Raw genomic sequence first — 19,582 nt, forward strand, 5'->3', positions numbered from 1 at the left:
ATTCAAAATGCGAAAATTATATTTCTTTAAATTCAGGAAATGACTTTAATGTTCGATATTCAAAACGTCTGTGTAAAACGGAAAAAATATATTAAATGCAGAAAGCGACATTAAAGCCGGAAATTAAAAATGCCAAAATTGTATCTCCTTATAATTCAAAATGTGAAAATTATACGTTTAAGTTGACGACCTTTTCGCTACACGACGCTGCTCCTATGTTTAGTTTTGACTTTGACGATAGACTGCGCTGCACATGAGATTTAGTTCGCAGGCTCACCGTTATACGGTGCTTTTCAGCAATTTATATTTGTATACATACCCTGTCATATGTATTACTTTTACACTGCATTTATTTCAAATAAATTACTGATTGAAGTTATAAATTCTTTTCTTAAAATGTAGTCAAATGAAGTTTTAATTATCACAATTAAGAAAATCACTTGAAATGCATGATTTAGAACAACTGTGATCGAAAGAAATGCACAAATTTAATGTTAATTTAGGAAGGAAGGGCACCACAGACGTGAGTTTTAGGCGTTTTGGGAAAATTAATTTCTCATTGAATGTTTGATAATGAGAAACCGCGAATAACTTTTCTGAGTGCATGTACTCCCGCATTTGCAAATTTCAAGTTACATAAAAAAATAATAAGAACACACAAGGAGGAATGTCGAATGCCGATTTTTGATGTTTCCTTTTGAGTCCACCTTTCTGTTAATTACGCTGATAACGATCGACAAAAATTACCTTACGATTACAATCATAATGATATCGATGATGACGACGACGTTGAAGATATTAATTACTTAATAATTACAATAACTTAAATTATAAACGGCTTGCATAACAATAATACCGTGAATTATTATAGTTAACCGTTACAGTATGATCAAAATGAGACGAAATGGGAAACAAATGATAAAATACGAATGAGGAAATCACACGAACTACATTATGTATTAAAAAATTTAGCTAGTCTATTCTAATAACTAGAATTTAACCAGTGACATGGCAGTGTCTCAGGGCTGGTTGCAACTATTTAAACAAGTTCCCGTACGTCTGCGACGAAGAGAACTTAGCTTACGTTTTACTTACAATACATACACTCTATACTGTACACAGTGAAAGACTCCACAATCAATAATGCGAAATATACAATACTATGCGCTTCTCTCTTACCTTATCATAATAATCAGCTATCATTCATCTGTACTTTTTTGTCTTCTCTCTTCTCCAGTTTTACAAAACTCTGTGTGATGTGTTCAATTTGTTTCTTTTTGCGCTTGCTCGAACAGATCACAAAGTGTTTGTCTGAGAATTTTTGCTTGTTTATCACGTATTTTTTTTAGGTTTGCGCTGATGCTTGAGCCTTTTTGGTTGTTGTTGTTCTTCTTGTTGACTATTTCGAAGCGAAGGAAACAAAATGGGTTTTAAATTATCCACCGAAGACGGCTCCAACGAACGGATCGAAACAGTTTTCGACGAGCTATATTCATTTTCATTAACCCACTCATCTGGAGTACTGCAAAAGACGTGTACCGTTTTCTTTTAATCGAAATTATCAGATTAAATATTACTACTGTAATCCAATTTTTTTTAAGGAAGAAATAGGCGTCTTCAAAGAAAGTAAATTCAGTTTTTGTTCTCTTGATATCATGCAATCAGACTTTGCATTAAGTACACTTCTTGTGCTTCAGTGTTACTAATATGCTCACATAATAGTAATTTAATTTTTTGGTAACCCAACATAAATTTATAAACTTGCCAAAATTTATTAATTTTCGCTTATAAATAGGTGATGGGTGATTACAAAACTACACAATAAAAACTGCAAAATGTGATAATACGTTAGTTAACATAACAATTTTTTTTAATTTTTTTGAAAAGGAAAACGACATTTTCACATTTGAGTTGATATTTTACATTTTAGACACAGTTATAACGAGTAAAGAATTATTTAAAAAAATGGGTTAATACTTACATGTCAGCAGGGTGCCATTTGACTAGAAGTTGTTTCTGTCCATTCTTCTGCACCCTTGTTGCAAGCACCTGTCCTCGAAGCATCATAACATCCCCTGAGACTCCCTCTATCTGTCCCATAGTTCGCTTTTCAGTCATCCTTAGCAGACGATCCTGAAGTCCTTCCATAATCCCAGAATCGAAGAAATCAAACATTCGCGCTGAAATAAACAGAGCAGTCCCGTTTCATTGCTTTTACCTTTAAACTTTTCCTTTTGATTTATTACCTGACCAGGGTTGTCTTCTGAATCGAATCTTCTTCCCGTTCCTCTTGAACAATTTCGCCGAACCATTTTCCACGCTCTTCTTTGCAGTACCATTTTGAGATCCATCGCTGTTAAAATGGTTGTTGACGTGCCGTTCTAACGAAATCTGTAACAAATACAAAAGTTAACAATGTTTTGATACAACTCAAGGAAGCAGAAATTGAATAATAATTTTTTTCAATAAATACTCACTTGTGAGTTGAATCGCATGCCACATCCTTCGACTATACATCGAAAAGGTTTGGTACCAGCATGGGCAAGAACATGACGTTCTAACCATGACCGGGAACAAGAAGTGCGACCATGCACTTTACACCCATTCCATAAACACACGTACGTTTCTTGTGTTGCTTGGGATATCACATGTCTTACCTATTTGTGGAAGAAGATCAACATAAATTAACTCCATTCTCAATAATGTAATAAACGCCAAATGAAAAGAAAATTTTTCGAAAAGAAAATTTCACTCGTCGTCCACATAATGGGATGACAATTCATATTTATTACATTAACTTAATTAATATTTCAACTTCTTTTCGAAAAATTCTAGTGACTAAAGAGCTGCTAACTGAAGATACAGAAACTTAAGTATACTTAAAGTAAATTAGATCTCAATGTTATAATGTAACGAAACATTTGTTGGTAATTAAAAATGAAATAAAAGCGTTATTGTTAATGGCTTGGCAAATGTTTTACATACCAGTAAGATGATGTCTTAAACTGGTAAACTTCCTGATAGGTATAAGGGTACATACTTATCCGATTTTAAATGTTGTCGATCGTGAACTTGATAATATTAGTAAGACATCGTAGTAAGTACAAAAATTAATACCCTAGAAAAACGATCAGATAAATGTTCAGGTTGTCTGATATCTGAGACAATAAATAAATATATTAAACAGCAATATATAAGAAAGGGTCGCCACGGATATTACACGCGGATAATAAACATCTTTTGCCAATCAATTTTTACCTATGTACATGTAATAAAATATTACGAATAAAATTTCCCATGAATGCTTGGCTACCAGTGGAAACCCCTTGACAACATGAATAGTTTAAAGCAAAGATGGCCACCTCCAGGGCCTGCGGGCCTCGCCGCGCGGTCTATCTGTATACGGCCCGCTAAGAAACACAACACGACTTTTCTAAAGTACATAGCAAATTTGAGATTAAACTCCATCTATACATGTAATTAAAATTTTGTAGTAGCAACTAAACTTGTTTATTGAATATGGCCCACCTCCTGAAAAGGTCTGCCACCCCTGGTTTATTGTCTTATAGTTATAGCTAGGGTAATAATAATTGAAAATACAATTACAAATAGTAACATTATCAACTTTATCGTACTTAAAAAATTAGGGATGAGGGTGTCTGTCTCAACCCTTACACTTAATACATATTAAATTTTTGAGAAATGCTAATACTACAGCACACTGTATTTTTATTAGTATACGTTGCCAATTTTGTTTTTGTTTTGTATTAATCTTTACCAATTAACAAAAAGAAATATAAATTAAATTTCCATACGATTCTCCTAACTTCCACAAATGTTATTCTTTATAAAACAAAAACCCGAGCTAAATATTGGGACTGGCGTGGTTACAACGCAGAAAATGTTACAAAATTAACTTTGTCGATTAGAAAATGTTGTAAACGAAATTATTTATGTCAGTTTGCTTAACCTTTACTGCAACACAAGCAGATTATTGAAGAAAAAATACTGATGTTCTGTCGAAATATTTCGAGTTCACAAAAACATTTTAAAACCAGGTTGACACAGACAGGGGTTGAGATTAATTATTCCTTTAAACAAAATGCCAAGGTATTAAACACTTATTGCACAAAACAAACAACCACAGCTTCTATAAACATTGCAAAACGTTATGATTACAGTTCAACCAGGGTTCTTGGAATCAAGTCACTATTATCAAGGTTTTCTTTTGTCGGTGGATGCAGATGTGAATGATTTTGATGAACAATGACTTCTGCTGATATTATGATATGAAAATCGTAAACGATATCGTTTCACTGAAATATCTGCAGTCTCATAAATTATTTATAAACAATTTAAACAAGTAGCAGGAAAGGCATACGCTAATATCTGAAATTACTTCAAGCACAAAATTAATGTATGGATCAATCAAAAGGAAATGACAAATGTTTACGAGATTTATATTAATCCTAACGCCTTCTTCAATTCAAAATTCAATCGATTTAGCTTTTGATTGACACATAATTAAGAGATCAAATTTTCCGTTTACGAAAAACTCAATCGTCGATGCAGTACTGAATGCCGAAATTTTGTTGTAGGTGCGGTGTCTCTTTAGGACTTACTAATCAGACGCGAATAGAATAAGAAGGAAGTTTTAAAGTCATGGCCTCTTACAGAAAACATTTATTTGACGAACAGACTTGTATTAATTTTGTGTGTACGTTTTTTTTTTTTTTTCGAAATATTAATTAATTATAATTAGGTACCAATCTTTTTCTCTGTAAGAATTAAATACGTCTTGTAAAAACTGCACGTAAAGTAAGTCTTAAAGAAGTCAGAAGTTTGAAAGCAAAATGTTTATTGGTTAAGTAAGAGTTGTCCAAGACGAAGCTAAGGGGTTAATAAAGATCTCAAAAGTTATGTGAAGCTTCAAACAACAAAATGTCCAGGAAAGTAACCTTCCCTTTCTTGAAACCTAAAATAACGTAACGTTATTTTAAATAATTAAAATGCTGTAGGTGAAGTTCCGTGGTTATAGGCTAAAACAAATACTAAAAAGGTATACAATGTTATAACTTTTTCTAAACTTTGAATAGTTTAACGTTTTTATTTATGATTGGGTCGTATCTTTCAAAAAAAGAGCAGTCAACTTTTTGGACATTATGGGTTAATTAAACGATTTGTTGTGGAATTTCTACAGAGATTTTTACGTACTAACTGATTGGTAAGATAATAAAAAAGTTTACCTGCAAATGTTCTAGTAAGGCCCCACTGGTTTCAAATAGTGTGTCACAGCCTAACCATCGACACGACGAAGTGTCCGCGGCGCTGACGCTTCGAATTTCTTTCGCTTCCGATGTCGATTCCTGCTGCCTGGCCGGAAATCTGATTGTCTTCGGTTGCGACAGGATGGGCGACTTCTGCGACTTGACCACAACCACCTCGCTCACACTCACCTCCAACAACCCTTTACACGACACCCCGCTATCCGAATCCTTTTCAGCCCTACTGCTACTACGACATTCCAATTCTTCTTCGTCATCCTCATCATTTTTCTTGTCCTCGTGGCGTCTATCAGGCTGGCAGTGTTCAGTGATAATTGGTCTAGTGCCTGATAGCGATAACGAGCCTTGATGATGATGATGTACATTACTTATTACGCTAGAGTTAATATTACTAATATTGTTATTATTGTTACTACAGCTAGTTATATTTATTCTAAGCGATGACGATGTTTCTATCGTTTTGCATTTATTTTGTGCATTTGTTGTGGTCGCAGTTAGACAACTTTGTAGCAACTGAATGTCGGCAGTGCCTTCCGGCGATTTATTATTACTACTGTTTTGTACTTTTTCTAGCCTATTTTTGTCGATATTATAAATGTCTTCGGCTTGATCTGCTACGAGGAAATTTGGTTCGTCATCGAACTGAGTTTGCGAACATTCGTCGGTTTTGTTGGACTGCTGTTGTTGCTGTTGGAATTCGAAGGGGTTAATTTGGTGTTGTTCGCTAGCGGGAGGAATACAGTGGCTGGTTTGTAATTGGGGCATTTGATGAGCGTTGATGTGATACATGTTTAATAAGCCGTCGGGGTTGAAGATGCCGGGATGGTCGTGGGTGATGGGAGCGATGTGGGGTGTCGCAGCGGGCATGCAGTCGCTAACGCTGGGTGTCTTTGAAGGAACAGGCACAGTTGGCACTCCTGTGTCGACGTAAGCGATATTCGACCCGTTTAATTTCGAAGGCAAAGTGTTCAGTTTTACGATAGGCACTACTGTAGCGTTCAATTTGAAACAATTGAAGCTATTAACGGTGGCAATTTTTTGTAGAGGCGGAATTACAGTGTTGATGCATGGTGTAGCGCTCATGAGTGGAATAGTGTTCAGTTTGTCGTTATTTATCGCGGCAAATTGGGGTAAGAAGAAATTATCAGGCGGTTTCGGCGTTTTCGTATGAATATACGTAAGGCTCGGTTGTATCGTTAACGTGGTGAGCGTTACTGTTGGTGCAAAACTATTGACGTTATTAACCGCGATTTTATCACATTGTAATTTGCTTGGTGCGGGTAATATTTTTCTAGGTAGCGTGGTACCCGATTGCTTCTTGGTCGGCGAAGAACCGACAGCGCTTTCCGATAGCGCGTTCCTCGAGCTTTTCTTTTTCGCATTCTTCGCGGCACCTTCGATCGGTTTGACGGGCAACTGTTTTCTTCGAAGAACATTCGTCTTCGTCTGGTACTTGAAGTATTCGGTTATTTTACCCTGTTGCACTTTAGTTATCGACGACGAAACCGATTGTGATTTATGATTATGATTAACTAATTTACTGTCTTTTGGAAGAGAGTTCGCGATCGCCGGAATGGCAGGCGATGTAATGGCAGCTTTCAGTGCCGGGCGACCCTTATTTACTACTACAGGATAAACCGTTTTTCCCGTATCGATCACCTTTTGTTCGATTGATAACGGTTGATGCGCGACGTCATCGATTTTAATTCTTTTCGGGAACTCCGTTTTCCCGATGAGGGCGCGTTTTACAGGAGGCGCTTCCCCGACAGACCAGGGCCAAGTCGAATGGACCGTCTGTGTGGGAGGCATTTTCGTGGTTGTTATCGATGACGTTTGCAACGCGGAATCTTCAGAATTGTTGGACGCGGTGCTGAACGGAGAACCTGGATCGGTTATGTCACTAGACGCTGTGCTACTTCCACTGCAATCCGTACAGCTAAGTGTTGCAACCCCACTGAAACAAAACAGAAAAACACATGTTAAAGAGAATCGTTATGTACCCTTTGTATTTACACAGATCTATATCATAATAGTTACACGATTTGGTCCTAAGACATCTTTGTTCATAATGACTGTAGAAATGATGAATAACATTACATTTGATAAACGTTTTCTTCATTTCGACATACGAAACCCTAAAATATTATGGGAATTTGGCTATCGCGTAGAGGGCTTCCACCCCAACAAATACTTTGGGCCGGTTTGGATCTGGTACCCGGCACTCTTTTTAAGCTGGGTACCAGATAATGACGCCGAGTACTCCTATGGTACTATGTTTACTTAATGTGATTTAGGACGTTACGTTAGCGAGGTTGGTGGAAAGCTCGCCAGAACGAAGACATGAGCAATTAACCAAGTGGTGGTTTGCCAAGTACCCGGGACAGCTAATGCTGGGCCCACGGTTATCCGGTACCCGGCAAAATCACTATCCGATGCGTCTCTACTTGGTATAATTATGCCAAAAACTTACAATTTACTTTTTCCATTGCATTAAAATATCGTAAACAGACAGTACAATTAATTCGTTTAAATCTCCATCTACATGATTTATTTTCGATTTTCGACTTTCAAATTTTAGATGCTTTTATGAATATTTTTATCATCATTATAAGGTGTCAGTCCTAAGACTGGTTGGACACGCACCTTCACTCTTTCCTATCCTGAGCTAATCTTCACATTTTCCTAAAACTAGAGCAACCCATATCCTAACTATTTGCAAATAGTAATCTAATCTAGGTCTACATCTACCCCTCCTACCTCCCGTTCCGGCGCTAATATGCCTGACTAGACCTTCATGAATGAGAAGGTGTCCTACCAACCTATCTCGCCTATTTCTTATTGACTTCCATATAGTCCTCTGTTCTTCTATTCTTTCAAATATCTCTTTATTTCTAACCACCGTATCCTTATATTTGCCTGTAACACCACATTTCTAACGCTTCTAACCTTTTCTTTTTATTGAACGCGACTCGACTTTGAGCTATCCTCTGCTTTATATATCCCTCCTATTCCTTCCGTCCTGACTTATCTGACTTCCTAGATACCTAAAATCGTTCACTTCTTCTAATTTTTCGTCTCCTATCTTTGTATTCGCTCCTTCTCTATTGTTTCTTCCCTTGCATACCAGTATTTTTGTTCTACTTTTATTTATTTTCATACAATACTGTTTTTTCAATTCAATTTTCCATTTTATTTAACGCTATCCCTAATTCCTCCTTGTAAAATAACAGTAGTGCTATATCATCTGCAGATCTAAGTGTATATACAAATTTTTGCCCCTGTATATCTATTCCATTACTATTACAGTTGTATTGCCTTTAATGATGTTGATAGATTAAAAAGTAGTGGTGACAGTGTGCATCCTTGTCGGGAATCCCTTCCTAATATTTACTTCTCCACGGTGCAATCCTATCTCTATAACTGCCTGTTGTTCTTTATACAAAGTAATTGTAAGTATTACCCTTCTATCTCTCTTTGTAACTCATCCCCCTATGTTTAGTTTTGACTTTGACGATAGACTGCGCTGCACATGAGATTTAGTTCGCAGGCTCACCGTTATACGGTGCTTTTCAGCAATTTATATTTGTATACATACCCTGTCATATGTATTACTTTTACACTGCATTTATTTCAAATAAATTACTGATTGAAGTTATAAATTCTTTTCTTAAAATGTAGTCAAATGAAGTTTTAATTATCACAATTAAGAAAATCACTTGAAATGCATGATTTAGAACAACTGTGATCGAAAGAAATGCACAAATTTAATGTTAATTTAGGAAGGAAGGGCACCACAGACGTGAGTTTTAGGCGTTTTGGGAAAATTAATTTCTCATTGAATGTTTGATAATGAGAAACCGCGAATAACTTTTCTGAGTGCATGTACTCCCGCATTTGCAAATTTCAAGTTACATAAAAAAATAATAAGAACACACAAGGAGGAATGTCGAATGCCGATTTTTGATGTTTCCTTTTGAGTCCACCTTTCTGTTAATTACGCTGATAACGATCGACAAAAATTACCTTACGATTACAATCATAATGATATCGATGATGACGACGACGTTGAAGATATTAATTACTTAATAATTACAATAACTTAAATTATAAACGGCTTGCATAACAATAATACCGTGAATTATTATAGTTAACCGTTACAGTATGATCAAAATGAGACGAAATGGGAAACAAATGATAAAATACGAATGAGGAAATCACACGAACTACATTATGTATTAAAAAATTTAGCTAGTCTATTCTAATAACTAGAATTTAACCAGTGACATGGCAGTGTCTCAGGGCTGGTTGCAACTATTTAAACAAGTTCCCGTACGTCTGCGACGAAGAGAACTTAGCTTACGTTTTACTTACAATACATACACTCTATACTGTACACAGTGAAAGACTCCACAATCAATAATGCGAAATATACAATACTATGCGCTTCTCTCTTACCTTATCATAATAATCAGCTATCATTCATCTGTACTTTTTTGTCTTCTCTCTTCTCCAGTTTTACAAAACTCTGTGTGATGTGTTCAATTTGTTTCTTTTTGCGCTTGCTCGAACAGATCACAAAGTGTTTGTCTGAGAATTTTTGCTTGTTTATCACGTATTTTTTTTAGGTTTGCGCTGATGCTTGAGCCTTTTTGGTTGTTGTTGTTCTTCTTGTTGACTATTTCGAAGCGAAGGAAACAAAATGGGTTTTAAATTATCCACCGAAGACGGCTCCAACGAACGGATCGAAANAAAGGGCCATATTGATCTATATTAAATGCACAATGTATTTAAGGTACTTAATTGGATAAGAATTAATGCTGTATTGCTTACAATCGCTTCGTAAACAAGTCATTATTTCTCATAAAAAGTAAAGGATAAAAATGGTTATTGTGGGTTATCCCTAAGAGATAGACATATACCATCGCGGACTTTTTTGTAGATCTTTTTAAGGTGTACAATAATGTAGTATATTATTTTGATTCGTAGGGTTCAGCCAGCGTTTGCAATGTAAGCGCAAAAAAATGTGCTTATTTACATCACATTACAAACTTCTAAAATTATCAGTGTTTCTCTACTATATTATGCATGTATTATGTATATAAACCTTCCTCTTGAATTACTCTATCTATTAAAAAAAACCGCATTAAAATCCGTTGCGTAGTTTTAAAGATCTAAGCATACATAGGGACAAACAGCGGGGGAAATACGTTGAATAATTTTGTTACATAGCAACTCGTATTAAACGAACTTACCCTAGAAGAAGTTTCATTTATTTGCATTATTTACTTTCACGAATTTGTAAGCTGTGATCTCCAAATTAATTTGTAATATACATTTACTTGATTGATAAGTATCAGCTTGCTTAAAATAACTGATAAAAATAAATTATATTATTAAGATTTATTTAAATATGTTCTAACATGAGGGTATCAAGAAGCATCCTTTTTACCAAATTTTGCTTTGCAATTAAAAAAGGAATTTGTGAAAACTTTATCATAATGAATGCATTATACGTACAAATAATAGTAACGGTTATTATGATACATGAACACATACTACTACCCAGACGTTTATTATAATACAAATAATAGTGTTAAATATGCACGTCACGTATTTAATATCGCAAAGGACGACAAACGGCTGTGACCACTGTATGACTTGAAAACCATGGGAAAACTCACAAGTACGTAGCATTATATTGTACTTAGAAACGATAATTGCATTTTACCTTAACGTCCGGCACCCTATATTCTGTAGACGCCATAAAACGATATTACATATTTATTAAAACAAGAAAAATATGAAGAAAATTGCAACGATTAGTCGGAAATAACCACAATTAAGGATTAAACGGATTGACGAGAATAATTTGAAGATTCTAGGCCAACGGAAAACATCCTGTACATTTTGATTGACCAGCATCAATCAGTGAGTGAAAGGGCTGAGCCTGTCCTAGCCCGATTGCGAAGGATTTTGAATTTTCTGTGCTGCACTACTTACTTGAATTTATTTTTAGAAGTTCAATGCTACAGACTCCAGCTATTTGATAGCCGTTCCTGAGAAAAATCGTCTTGACAGACAGACCGACAACAACATGATCCTATGTAAGTGGTTTGATAATTCCTATCAGTATTAGTATCTGTCTTAAATGACTGACTTTACCATAAACAACTTTTGCTACGTTTGTTTTACTATCTATCTAACATAATAGTAAAATGTTTATAGATATGTTTGTACATACACCGATTACGTGAACTTTAAGCTGTTGTCCAAGAAACTGCATAATAACTCGAATCAATCAAGTAAGGAATGCTATTAAATTGTAATAGTCACTATGACTTCGCAATCATTATAAGGATGTAATAAAGTTCGATTACATTATAATTAGGGACAGAAGCAGAATTCATTTTCGTAACCATCCAATAAACTGCAACAATTTAATGCTGTAAATATTGAACGAAAACGAAGGAACGGTTTTAGATCTTTACGATTTGAAAAGTGGAAGAAATTATGTCCAGCAAGTTAGCATTACCATTTAAAAAAAAAAGGTGCACAGAATCGTAAATATTGTGAAAAAAATAATGTTGCATTTGTTTTTTAAAAAATAATCAATGTAGTATAAACATGACAATCAAGTGCATAACTTATTTCAATAATAATTAATATAAATAATAAAACTTGATGGGTGAAACGTCAAAATTTTGTAGGATAATATAAGGATATGTATCTAAATAGTTCTGAATTACAAAAATTAATAATTTATGGTAACTTTCTAGGTTACATTTTTAATAGATATCATGCAGGTACTTACACCAAACACATTGATGAAATCGGTACAAAAAATTTCTGATATCCCACACGGACAACAAAAACTTTGAAGTTCAAATACACTAGTTGAAAACCAACTGTAGAAACTTCTTTGAAAGTTTAACTACATACGTATTATATTATGCAATTATTTATATACTAACTCGACAAAAACTTGGAAACGTACATAACTCCATGTAACGAGTAAGTAAACACAAGAACGTTGTGGTAATATAATAATGGAAATAATACCCCATCTGACACAGACAGTGGCTGGTTTACGAATAATCCTACTATCTAAAAGCAAAAGCAAAAGCTAGTTCGGAATATCAGGTTTGGGACCCCTAACGTTTCTTAATACCATTTATAACGCATAATAAACTTGTGAGTCTAGGACAAACCTCCAGACCATGTAGACAGCAGCGTATCATACAATATTTATTGGTCAACAAATAAAAGTCTAGTTTTTAATGTGAATATCAGAAATTATTTTAATTTTTTAGAGTAGTAACAGTTCTCCTTTCGAGAAGATTTTAATAACAGAAACAATAGAAGATTATAATTACAAGGAAATTATATTTTTGTCCGCGTAATTTTTTGAAAAGTTCTTAAGCTTTTCGAACGAGTTTATTAATTACTATTGGGATCCGTCAAATGGGAGGAGCCTAAAAACATGGCGCCGATTAGGGAAAATTTATCGTAGTTCCTATAGTGTACCGTGCAATTTCCAAGTTTTTAAATTACGATAAAATGATAAGTGAGGTGATTCTCGGTGATTATGCAATATCATATCAATGACTTGCACGTGCAAAGCCGATTTAAGAGAACGTTGCAAACACATTATTGCAACTTTGTTGTATTGCAGCAGGTAGGTTCTTAACCTCAAAATACTTATATCGTATCATTAGAATTGTGTTAAATCAATTACACAGGAATAAATAATTTCTCACTTTATAATTTTAGTATGATTCTAGTTTTAAATATTAAGGTTATGGCTGATGGTAAATACTTGCTGAAATATAATCATGTGCATTAAAATGACGTGAACAAATTTTTATTCCGGAATTCACTTCTTTGATACCTACTGCTTTCATCCAAGCTTCTATTAGTTTACTTTTTTCTCTAATTTTCCGAATATATTTTTTACATATATAAAACGGTTAGTTTTTATTGGAAAGTAGTTCACGTAGGTGAAGAGTGAAGATCTATGTCTGAGGTGCTATTGCAGCTTTTCATTAAACATATTAACTTTTTATTTGATTTAACTTTTGAAGAAAACTTCGTCGATTCCATCATCAAAAAATTTTTTACTTTTTTAACGTGTTTTATTATGTAAATAAACAATTTTACAATTTGCGTGCACAGTTCCTATGTAAATTTTTCCCTAATTCGAGGTATAAATTTTGCCACCAGATGGTGTATGCCCATTTGACGGATCCCAATTGTTTGACCGCAATGTAATATAATATTGAATCATTTAAATTTTAAAAAGTACTCCATGTACCGACGCCTCTGGCTTCTCTTCAAATATTAGACTTGAGGTAGAGTAGTAGTAGTTATACGTAGGCGATGGTTTTCCATCACATTTCAACCCCCTAAATTAAGCATAACGTTGTATCAGTTTGCCACAGCGGGGCAGAGAATCGTAAACAATGAGGATGGCTTTGAGGTACGTTCTAAGAATTCCGAATTTTACGATAAGACCCAAACGAAGACAGGAAGAATGGGGTCGAATACCTCATTTACATTTTACTGAAAGGAAATGCGTCAAAATATTCAGTAGAGATATGTCAGCGTCCAGAAAATTTAGAAAATACCTATGTAATACAAACCTAAATACAATATTTTATGAAAGGAATATCTCAAGAAGAATCCAGGCAAATATATTACTAGATTACTACCTGATATTTGTTTTATTTAAATTAAAGTATGTCGCTTAAAACAAATTAATTTTGAAACGTAATAAATTCTACTCAAATCAAGAAATTAATTAAGTAGGTAACTGAATTTTTATCAAACATACTTACAGTATTGTATATATATATAGATATAGTTGACATTTATTAAAAGTATGTTTTAAAAAAAACAATGATTAAAATTAAATTAAATGATTAGTTACAAAATATTGTTTTCACGAAATTACATAATAATTAAAGGTTTCACGTGAAAACTTCTTTAAAAGTTTCCAAGATGTTTCTTATTTTTGTAATTTCCACTGAATAAATCAGTAATTATTACTTAATTTGAAGACAATTACTGCAAAATTAAGTTAATTACCAGATATTAATAAATTAGTAAGAAATAACATTTTCAATAACATTTCTTGTTAAAATTCTATTTTAGAACACATTTTAGATTAAATAATAAACTTATTCAAGCAACTACAAGTAAGATCCTCAATCAGGAAAAGGATTATTGTAATTTCCGAACAAAATTGTGATTAATATTTTAGCATTAACATTTAAGGGATTAATAAAAAGTTTACCACCTCACGATTTCTTAATAAGTGATATCATATCAAAAATATACAATCCGTAATAATAAGTAGTTACATAAAAAAGCAAATTTTTGAAGCAAGTTTCTTAAGATATCGAAGGCCTACAAAGTCTCTACATAAGATATTTATTTATATTTGTTCAAATCCAGCATTAAAACTCGTCGTTATATGACAGTATTAAACCAGTTTAGTAGATAATAAATCTGACAGCGAGAAATAATTAATCGGTTAACCAGTATCGGGATAATTTTCACATATTTGTCTTTTAAAACAAATGCGTGTGCAAGTGTGAAACGCGTATTATATACCATTGGTGACCTTAACAGATAGTTGCTCTTTAAATGTGTTACATACACAACCATTTCCTAATAGCAAGCAAACTTGCTCAATAAATTTTCTTACCGCCGATATGGGACAAGTAACGTAAATTACTATTGTACTTACAATGCGCGAAAGCCTACTGTTACATACAACAACAACTAACTTAACGATAACTAATGTGAACGATAAATTCCAAGGTAAATTTCGACGATTTCCTTCAAGCCGTTCACACATTAACTTCCCTAATACTGAACATGGACAGAATAACAATATTTAACAAAAATTTCAATTACGTCTCTATATCTCTAACTGTCCATTATGCCAAAATTTGCCCATTTTAATTCGTAGTACATACGTGGACGTCTACAGCTAAATCTATTTTGTGTATGTAATTGTTTTTCGTTTGTGCTAGACTTACGTTCTACCCATTGGACTATTGACAAAATGGTCTCTGTGGCAAAATTGCCAATCATACCAATTCATCATCATCATAAGATCGTCAGTCCTAAGACTGGTTGAACACGCGCCTCCACCCTTTCGTATACTGAGCTAACCTTCGCATTTCCCTAAAACTAGAACATCCCACAACTTTAACTACTTCTGTAACAGTAAGAACAAGACTTCTTTTTGTTAAAAGCGACTCGACCTTGCGTTATCCTTTGCTTTATGTCTCTATACTGCATCCTGAATTATCTAACTTTTTAGATGCCGAAAATCAGAAACTTCTTCTAATTTTTCGTCTCCTATCTTTATATTTATTCTTTCTCTACTTTTTCTTCTAAAATTTTTGTTTTACATTTAGTACATACCATATTGTACAAAACAGGTCCACTGCGCTGTTAACTCGTAAAAAAATGGATTATTCGTGTAACACCTTCGGCAAACATCTGTTACCTATATATACAGGTAGTATTTTTAAAAGTTAGCAAGAAAAACGATCCTAATTTATATTAAAACAATTTAAAACTTCCATAGTTAGTAGGAATCAAAATCCTTGTTGATTAAATCTACACAAATTGGTAATATGATCGATATCGTTATAAGAGGAACATAGTTCGCTGCAAAGAGCGTTTGCCGTGCTGTTCGATTGCACAAAAGTGCACGGTTGCATTTTAAGCATTGCACAGCCGCGAAAGCCGATCCGAAGGCTGACTTTGATGTATGATTGGAATTCGCTTATTGATTGTGTTCCACGTTTCTTATCCACGGGCACATGTGTGTACGTACGTTAAAGAGACGCATAACTTCCTAGGTAACAACAGCGAGCAAACAACATACAAAAACGCAGAAAAGATTGATGAGAAGAGATGCATGATTCATGACAGCACAATCACATTGTATATATACAAATACACGTACATACATATGTATGTATCTTGTACATATGTATATAAATATACTTATGATGATTGGTAAAGCAAGAAAAAAAATGATAATAATGAAAAGGATGCTGTAATGCATAGCTTGGTTCCCAGGATAATAAAAAAGTACATTACATGGATAACTAGCCAACTGATTAACTAGACATTGCAATCCGATCGTGACAAGTCTGTTTAGAGGTGAGCCAATAATGAAGACTTTCGAAAGTCTCGTCTGTGATGTCGTTCATGCTAACTTGGGGTTTATTGGGTACGTATCAGCATCATAACGTCGTCAGTTCTAAGACTGGTTCGACACACACCTCCACTCTTCCCTATCCTTAGCTAATCTTTGTATTTCCCTAAAACTAGAATAACCCACATCCTTCACTGTTTGTGAACGGTAATCTAATCTAGGTCTACCTCTATTCCTCCTAACTCTCGTTTCCGCCTCTAATATGTCACCAACTAGACCTTCATGCCTGAGAAGGTGCCCTACCAACTTATCTCGCCTATTTCTTATTGACTTCCATAGAGTCTCCTGTTCTCCTATTCTATCTAATAGCTCTTCATTTCTAACCTTCTCTATCCACGGTATTCTCATCATTTTCATTTCGAATGCTGCTAACCTTTTTTTTTCCGCCGTGCCCACCGTCCATGTTTCGCACCAGTACAGCGCCGCGCTCCAAACAATCTCTTCCGAATTTCTAAATTAACCGTTCGCGAACATAGAAGGGTCTTCTTTTTATTGAAGGCGACTCGACCCTGCGCTATCCTCTGCTTTATATCCCTACCACTCCTTCCGTCCTGACCTATCTGACTTTCTATAGACACCTAAAATTAGCCACTTCTAATCCTTCGGCTCCTATCTTTATATTCGCTCTTTCCCTACTTTTTCTTCCCTTGCACACCAGCATTTTTGTTTTATTTTCATGCAATACTGTTTTGTCAATACAGCTTTCATTTTATTTATAGCAATCTCTAGCTCCTCTTTGCTGAATGCTAATACTGCTATGTCATCTGCAAATCTAAGCATACTAATCTTTTGCCCCTGTATATCTATCCCTACAGTTGTATTGTCCTTAATGATGTTGATCGCGTCTTCGATGTATAGATTAAAAAGTAGTGGTGACAGTGTGCATCCCTGTCTGACTCCCTTCCTAATATTTACTTCTCTACGTTTCAGCCCCAGCTGTGTAACTCCATGTTGCTTTTTATACAAACTAAGTATCACTCTTCTATCTCTGCAACTCATCCCTACATTCTTAAATATATTTAACATCTTGTCTCATTTAACATTGTCAAAAGCTTTTTCTAAATCTACAAATCCTGTGTTTCATTTTTCTATCGTTTTCTCTATATTTACCAGTAAAGCTAGAATGCCCTCCCGCGTTCCTCTATTTCTTCTAAACACAAATTGATCTTCCTCTAATAGTTCTTCCGCCCTTTTTTCCATCCTCCCCTATACAATTTTAATTACGTATACATATCGGTATAAAATATTTCTTGTGGGATAAAAATCTACACAGCAAAATATCCCGAACCCGAAAATTAAATTGAAAAATTGGTCATTGTAGAAAACACGTTAAGTTGATGTACTCTTAGACAGTGAATACGAAATTGGTCCTACAAAGGTCTACCACCTTATAATTTTATTCTCAAAAACAAACAAATCAAGTTAACATCATTTGGATTTTGAGGTTTAGATATTTCAAAATCTTGATCTCAATCAAATAAAAATATAATTTGGATATTTTGTTTGTATATTCTCATCATTATTTTAAATATACTGCTAATGGCAGGTACGTAACTTATGTCAAGTCCTTGTTTTTTTTTTTCACTTTACATTTACACCAATAAAGAGATAAATTTAGTCCTGAAATATTTACGAGTGTTTTCTACACATTGGAAACGCATAATAGACGCAACCGTAGGATATTTCGTCAACTTCCACTAATCTTTAGAGAGAAGCGTTTTTGTTTGCAGTTCTGGGACCAGTTTGGGTCAAAACTGTATTTATTGTACCCTCACTCACATTTGTCCTGCTCATTTTCTCTGTTTGAACACGGTCTATTAGTTGTCCTTGAATCTACCTTTTATTCAGTCTATTGGGCACCGACCGTCAGTTTCAGTTCGTTCATATTTACAGCCGAAAAGAATTTCACTACAGCCGGATCGAATTCGACATTCCCGCCATTTGTAAAAAAAAAATATTTACAGGACAGAGGACAAGTGCGATCTTAATTTCCGCAGAAAAAATTTCGATAGTTTTTAATTACTGTATTCATGGGCTTGGACTCTTATTTTGGTTGACATTTTAATACAATACAACAGGGATAGGCAGGATACCATACAGTGTATTTCTACAATAAAATTTACAAAACTTTTCTAAAATATTTGACGGTTACATTGGATAATTATCCCCGTTTTTATGTTAATTTTAGTTAACGACTTATTATTGGTCTTCAGCAATTTCTTTTAGATTTCACCTTTCTGTGACCTAACTTTTCAAACAAGTAGTTAGTTGCTAATTCCATCTCGTTTAAAATTCCTTTAATTTATTAAAGGAATTTCATCTTATTATAAAGAGGAAGCTGGTTGATTTTACAACGAAAAACAGTAAAAACTAAATTATAAAATGATGGAAGTCCGTCGGCCCTTGAGTATCCATGCGTTACCACACAACCTCAACTAATGCGCTCTTTTTAGTTACGTGTCATGTTTATAAAGTGAGTACGCACCTAATTTACAGTAATTTCACTTCCGCTCACGTACTTCCGCTTGTTTTCCTCCACGGCTTCTATAGCACACATAAATTTTCCTATCAACAACTGCAAATCACCGACGAAACAGTTACAAAAACTATTTGATATTTTGAGACACTCACAAGGGGGATAACAATCGAAATAATTAAGTAGCGAATGAAAAAACGCCTTATTACTTTTAGCAGTGAGTATTTCATAATTATGCCCCGTTTAAAATTCCCTTGGTGTAAATCTTATGCAACAATCTAGTAATTTTTTGTAGTAAAGTTTGCCGAGAGCAAATGTTTGCTGAAGCCTCCCACAAAATTGACCGTTTATTATACACGTTCTGCATAAATATTACATAGAACAAACTGGAAAGTGTCAAAACAAACTTCCAGATATAAATATGCAAAAGGACGACAGACAGTTTCATTTGCATGGACAATATGCATCAATGGACAAAATTTTACTGTGTAGTAGAAAGCAGATTTACCCGAAACGATTAGTTTTTACTAACACTACTACGTACTATTTCTCTAATTTATTTTTAACTACAATTTAAGATTT

General features: G+C 34.3%; 1 protein-coding gene across 1 annotated transcript; it reads right to left on the reverse strand.

Annotated features, from left to right (window-relative positions):
- Positions 1 to 230: 230 nt before the first annotated feature.
- Positions 231 to 7,256, reverse strand: LOC108740161 (the record flags this gene model as incomplete). The annotated part of the gene is made up of 5 exons (XM_018474370.2): positions 231 to 1,522; positions 1,982 to 2,180; positions 2,247 to 2,391; positions 2,478 to 2,657; positions 5,247 to 7,256. Coding segments are annotated over 5 exons (2,724 nt in total), but the record flags the coding sequence as incomplete, so codon positions are not given.
- Between the last annotated feature and the right edge of the window lie 12,326 nt (positions 7,257 to 19,582).

The sequence above is a fragment of the Agrilus planipennis genome, unplaced genomic scaffold (genome assembly GCF_000699045.2).
Source record: "Agrilus planipennis isolate EAB-ADULT unplaced genomic scaffold, Apla_2.0 scaffold215, whole genome shotgun sequence".
In the NCBI taxonomy this organism is placed as follows: Eukaryota; Metazoa; Arthropoda; class Insecta; order Coleoptera; family Buprestidae; genus Agrilus; species Agrilus planipennis.